This window comes from Trachemys scripta, chromosome 16, assembly GCF_013100865.1.
Source record: "Trachemys scripta elegans isolate TJP31775 chromosome 16, CAS_Tse_1.0, whole genome shotgun sequence".
NCBI lineage: Eukaryota > Metazoa > Chordata > Testudines > Emydidae > Trachemys > Trachemys scripta.
Window position 1 is genome coordinate 6626934 of NC_048313.1, and position 6000 is coordinate 6632933.

Consider the following 6000-nt stretch of genomic DNA (forward strand, 5'->3'; position numbering starts at 1 on the left):
GCCCCATTCCCTGCCCCCCAAGCCAGCCAGTCCTTGCCGTGGGGCCGGGTGGGAGCCAGCGCCCCCTAGAGGGGACAAGCCCCCTGCCCCGCCCCCCTTTCGGGACAGGACTACATTTCCCAGGGTGCACCGTTCTCTCGCCCCCCCCCCCCGCCCATGTAGCTTCCCCTTTCCCGGCTCCGCTGCGGCCCGGGGGCGCCCTGCACCATGGCCTCGGGGCTGCGCTACCCGGGCAAGGTGGCCGTAGTGACCGGGGGCAGCCGGGGCATCGGGGAGGCGATCGTCAGGGAGTTCGGTGAGGGGGGGGGCTGTGAACGGGCTGGGGAGGACCGGGGGGGGCGCAGCGGGAGCTGGGGCAGCAGGGACCCCTGGGGGGCTGTAGGGGAGGGTCTTGGGGCGCTGCGGGGGGGGAGCAGAGCCCTGCGGGGGGGGAGCTGGGGATCAGGGCATGTGTGGTTTGGGGGGGGTCGGTATATTGCAGGATGGTGGGGGTGGGGGTCGGAGGGCAGGGCTGGGGTCCGGGGGTGGGGGGGAGGCTCCAGGGCTGGGCCCCTTCCGTCTTGGATCTTCCTGGACTTTGTCCGTCTGTCCCGTGTCCGCCCGGCCATTCACTGACCCTGGGAGTCGCGGGCAGCAGTGAGATTTATGTGGCTTGCGATGTGTGGGGCTGGCCAGCAGGGGGCAGCAGAGACCCATCGTCTCTCAGGAGCACTGCTGTGGGGAAGCTCACAGCGCTGGGGGGAGGGGGGAAGTTCCTGTCTGGGGGCACTGCTCTCGGGAAGCTTGCAGCACTTGGGGGCGAGGGGGAAGTTCCTGGTTGGGGGCACTGCTGTGGGGAAGCTTGCAGCGCTGGGGGGGGGGTTCCCGTCTGGGGACACCGCTGTGGGGAAGCTCGCAGCACCGGGGGGGGGTTACTGGCGCTGGTGTTTTTGATGCTAACATTATTCTCTCATACCCCTCCCCCATTGTGTCCTGCTTTTTCTCCTCCCCACTTTGTCCCCCTCCCGGCCCCCTCTTTTCTCTGTCCCCCCCAGTTCGGCAGGGGACTCACGTGGTCTTCTGTGCCCCCGAAGCTGAAGGTGAGAAATCACTCCCCACTTTTCTGGGGACCCCCATGCTGCATGTTGGGAGCTCTGGGGTGGGGGTGCTGGGCAGGGGATGTGGGGTGCTGGTTTGGGGGGGGTGGATATTTCTCTCTCTGAGACCCCAAATCTGTCCTCCCCCTGTGATGGGTGCGCCCCCCCCTCAGTGTCTGGCGTATCCGGCTCCTCCCACTCCTGGATACCCCCCCCCCCGTGTTTGGCTGCCCCCTCCCCCCACCCTCCTTTTGCCTGCCCCCTCCTGGGATCCCACCTCCCCTGGTGTCCAGCCTCCCCCCGGGCTGTCACCATCCCCTCCTTTCCCTTGCAGGGGCTGCGGGGCGGGCACTGGAGCAGGCGCTGCGGGACTCGGGGGGCCCCGGAGACCCCCATTTCCAGCCCTGTGATGTCACTAGCGAACGGGACATCCAGGTAGGCGGGGGGGATGGCGGGGGGATCTGTCCCAGTTGGAGGGAGGGGGCAGATGCTGCAGGAGAGGCATTGTCCCCCCCCCCCGGCTTTCTGTGGCAGGATGGGCAGTGCCTGGGGGTGGAGGTCGGGGTCACCTCAGCTTGGAACCTAACCGGTCAAATTCCCCCCACCTCTGTCCTGCCCCCCAACACCCCTCCCCTCCTCCTGACCCCTGCTTCCCCCCTCCCTGCCCCAACTCCCCCTCCCCTTACCCCCACCCCAATTCTCCCCACACATGCTCCCCCTGCCCCCTACCCACAAACCCCTCCCCGCATGCTCCCCCTACCCACAACCCCCCCATTCTCTCCCACCCAGGCGCTGATCGCGGTTACCCGGCAGCGTTATGGACGCATTGACTGTCTGGTGAACAACGCCGGACGTCGTGAGTCGCCCCAATCGTTGGGGGCGGGGGGGGGGTGTCCCTGGGCCCATCCTGGAATGGGGGGTGGAACCCCTGAGCTGGGGGCAATTAGGGGGCACATGGGCCCCGCTGTCCTGTTGGAAGGGGAAATGGAGATCCCCAGGTCTGAGCTTCAGGGGGGGAGGAGGGCGTTTTCAGGGGCCTGCGTCCTACTTTTCACACCCCCTCCCCAGATCCCCCCGAAGAGCAAATCGACAACATCACCTCCCAGCATTTCCGGGAACTTCTCGAGGTCAACTTGGTCGGCTACTTCCTGACAGCAAAGGTGAGAGACACTCCTGCGCCCCACCCCAGAGCCAGCCGCAGCCCAGCGCTGGGGAGGGTCCTCGTAGAACCAGCCCTCGTGCCCCACCCCAGAGCCAGCTGCAGCCCAGCGCTGGGGAGGGTCCTCGTAGAACCAGCCCCCGTGCCCCACCCCAGAGCCAGCTGCAGCCCAGCGCTGGGGAGGTTCCCCGTATAACCACTGCCCGCGCTCCACCCCAGAGCCAGCCTCAGCCCAGCGCCAGGGAGGGTCCCTGTAGAACCAGCCCCCGTGCTTCACCCCAGAGTCAGCCGCAGCCCAGTGCTGGGGAGGGTCCCCGTATACCCAGCCCCTGCACCCCCCCAGAAGTGGCTGCATCTCCCCCTCCTCCCTCTCATCTCTCCGGTGCAGTTCGCCCTGCCCTATCTACGGGAGACCCGGGGCAACATTATCAACATCTCCAGTCTCGTTGGCATCATCGGACAGAGGCAGGCTGTTCCCTACGTCGCCACCAAGGTACGGGCAGAATCAGAGAGAGAACCCAGGAGCCCCCCCCCCCCCCGCTCTAACCACTAGCCCCCACTCCCCTCCCAGAACTGGGGAGAGAACCCAGGAGTCCTGGCCCCAGTCCCACCCCCCGCTCTAACCACTAGCCCCCACTCCCCTCCCAGAGCAGGGGAGAGAACCCAGGAGTCCTGGCTCCCAGCCCCCTTCCTCCCACCAATAGCCTCCACTCCCCTCCCAGAGCAGGGGAGAGAACCCAGGAGTCCTGTGCCTCTAGCCAATACTGATCAGACGTTTGGGGGCTGGGTCTATTGTGAGTGACCTCCCCTCCCCCCCGGGGCCCGGTGTTTGGGGGGGGCGGGGGTGTATCTCAGGAGCCCCTCGAGCCGGAGTCTGTCCCCAGGGCGCAGTGACGGCGATGACGAAGGCCATGGCGGTGGATGAGAGCAGATACGGGGTGCGAGTTAACAGGTATCTTATGAACCCCAACCCCGCCATGCACACACAACTTCAGGGCTGGGGGGAACTGCTGTGCGGAAGCTCACAATGTCTGGGACAGTCACCGGCTGGGGGCACTGCTGCGGGGAAGCTCGCAGCATCTGGGACAGTCACCGGCTGGGGGCACTGCTGCGGGGAAGCTCGCAGCATCTGGGACAGTCACCAGCTGGGGGCACTGTCATGGGGAAGCTCTCAGCACCCCTGGGGGTGTCACAGGCTGGGGGGCACTGCTGTGGGGAAGCTCACAGCCCTGGTCTCTTGGTCAGGAAGGGGTAAGAATTTAAGGGCGGGGTCGATACCAAATGATTGTGGTTCCTCGTCCCCCCCCCCCCCCCCACTCCAGTATTTCTCCTGGGAACATCTGGACCCCCATGTGGGCGGAGACAGCCGGGCAGACGGCCAATCCGGAGGCCACGATCCAGGCTGGGAAGGATGCCCAGGCAAGTGCATTATGGGAAAAGTGTGGGGGGGAGGGGTTTGCCATAACCCAGGTGGGGGGAAGGGCTGGGGCTGGTGGAAAGGGGGCATCTCAGGGGGGGAGGAGGAAACTGGGGAGTAGGAGGGGAAAAGTGAGGTGGTGGGGGGATCGCCGAGAGGGGCTGGCATAGGTGGGGGCATAAGTGGGAGGGCAGAGGAGGGGGGCCGGGTCGATGGGGCACTGGAGGGGCAGGGGGGATCTCAGTGGGGAGCAGGGGGAACTCAGTGGGAGGGTGGAGGAGGGGGGCCTGGTCGATGGGGCCCTGGAGGGGCAGCGGGGATCTCAGTGCGGGGGGCAGGGTGAGTGGGGAGCAGGGGGGGCAGGGTCAGTGCCTGATCTCTCTCCCTCCCCCCACCCCCCCAGCTGCTGGGCCGGATGGGCACGCCGGAGGAGTGCGCCCTGGCAGTGATGTACCTGGCTGCCGACGGCACCTTCTGCACCGGGATCGACCTGCTGCTGAGCGGGGGGGCCGAGCTGGCCTATGGCCCCAAGAGCTGGCTGGGCCCCAGCTAGGGGGGCAGCGGGGGAGCCAGGACTCCTGGGTTCTCTCCCTGGCGCTGGCTCGGAGTTTGCCAGGAGGGTCCGTACCTCCGAGTTATTCGCATTCAAAATGCTTCACGGTGATGAGTCATTTCCCTCCCTCTGCGCCCACTAGGCCCCACTCCCCCTCCCAAACTCCGGGAGAGAACCGAGGAGTCCTACCCCCCCCCCGCTCTAACCACTAGCCCCCACTCCCCTCCAGAGGAACCACTGCCACAGAGACCCTCAGCCTCTGGCGCCTCTGGAGGGGGTGTGGGCACCAAGGGGGCACCCCAATCTCCATTGTGGGGGTCTGGGTAGTGATGGGGGACCCCAATCTGTGTGTGGGGTGGGGTCTGGGCGCCAACAGGGGACCCCAAGCTCACAGGGTTAATAAAGATGATTTGCAAACAAATATTGTTTCCATTGTTTTTTATGCGGGGGGTACGTGTCTCCTCACCGTCAGCTTCGCACGGCCGCGCCGGAGGAGCTGCCCGCGCTGGGCGCTGGCTCCTGCGAGCGGCGCCCGACCTGCTGCCGCTTTCGCCGCTGCGGTTCCTGGCCCCGGGCCGCGCTGGTCTCGCTCGGCGCCGGAGCCCTGTAGCGCCGCGGATCGAAATCGCCTCTCCGCTCAGGGCTCTAGCCAAGAGTTTGAAAAGAGCCGGTGGGCCCGTGACCATTGCTTTTCAATCCGTTTCCGAGCCCGGGGGGCAGTTCCCGAAGCCGGGGAGAAAGCGAATGTGGGGGCAATATTTAAAAAGGGGGACCCGGGTCGGCCTGACCTCAATCCTGGGCACGACAGTGGAGCAGCTGATCCAAGACACGGCAGGGAACATAATTAATGCCACGCAATTTGCGTTTCTGGACAATGGAGCCTCTCAGACTAACCTGGACCCTGGGACGCTTCCACTGGGGATCCCTGTGTGGGAGCAGAGAGGTGGTTCGGCCTCTGGATCTGGCCGGGGGGCGAATCCTGCGCCCAGCTCTGGGGCCTGCAGGGCCGGAGGGATGTGGCGAAACGGCAGAGGGGCCGGAGAAGAGCCGGGGGGCGAGTGAAGGGTTTGTAAACCTGTTGGAGGGTGAGAGACGCCAGGAACTCCAGCTGTCGCTGAGACGGTTTGGGGGGGACTCGACCCCCGGCTCTAGGGACCGAATATTTCATCACAGGCACCTCAGGCGGGCAGAGGCAGGTCGAACCCGGCCCCACGGCTGGACGTTAGAGTGAGACGAACCCTAGGGTGAAAAGGGGGCGCACGTGGAGGGGAATGAACCCTCGGACCGGCTGCCCAAGGGCCCCGGGGGCTTCTCGGGCGCTGGCCACTTTGAAATCCAAGTTGGCCGTTGTGAGGGGTCCCCGGATACCCAGCCCCTGTGCCTCACCCCAGAGGTGGCTGCAGCTCCAGCCCCCTGAGGGCCGGCTGGGGAAGATAATCGCTCAGTAAATGGATTACAGGTTCTGATCTTGGGGAGTCTGGGTCCCCTCGCTCGTTAGGGGAGGAGGCTGGGGGTTAATTAACACAGTCCCCCAGGGCAGTGGGTGGCTAATTATGTCCCCAGCCGCTAAGCACGGCAGGTGCTTCTCAGCTGGGGGCAGCTGATCTGCCCTGGGGGGTGGGGGGCTACATGTCACTGACGGGGGTCTCCCCTTGGAGGAGTGGGGGGCTGTGGCGCAGCTGGGGGGAGGGCCGCCCAGCCTGGGAAAGGGAAATCTCAGGGAGTCCCATGAGCCAGCAATGAGATCGCCCTTCCCCTGCCCCCCAGATCCCGCCTAGCCCCCAAACCTGGGGAA

At 66.0% G+C, this 6000-nt stretch overlaps 1 protein-coding gene across 2 annotated transcripts; it reads left to right on the forward strand.

Annotated features, from left to right (window-relative positions):
• Positions 1–147: 147 nt before the first annotated feature.
• On the forward strand, positions 148–4626 carry HSD17B14 (hydroxysteroid 17-beta dehydrogenase 14). 2 transcript variants are annotated; one of them, XM_034791792.1, is made up of 9 exons: positions 148–295; positions 1035–1079; positions 1411–1511; positions 1866–1932; positions 2145–2236; positions 2624–2728; positions 3120–3187; positions 3558–3654; positions 4056–4345. In XM_034791792.1, the coding sequence occupies exons 1-9, from the start codon at positions 208–210 to the stop codon at positions 4203–4205; spliced, it is 813 nt and encodes a 270-aa protein (XP_034647683.1). In that variant the 5' UTR covers positions 148–207; the 3' UTR covers positions 4206–4345. The 2 variants fall into 2 exon arrangements, with proteins under 2 accessions (XP_034647683.1, XP_034647681.1); XM_034791790.1 differs by lacking the exon at positions 3120–3187 and having other exon boundaries at positions 4056–4626.
• The last annotated feature ends 1374 nt before the right edge of the window (positions 4627–6000 follow it).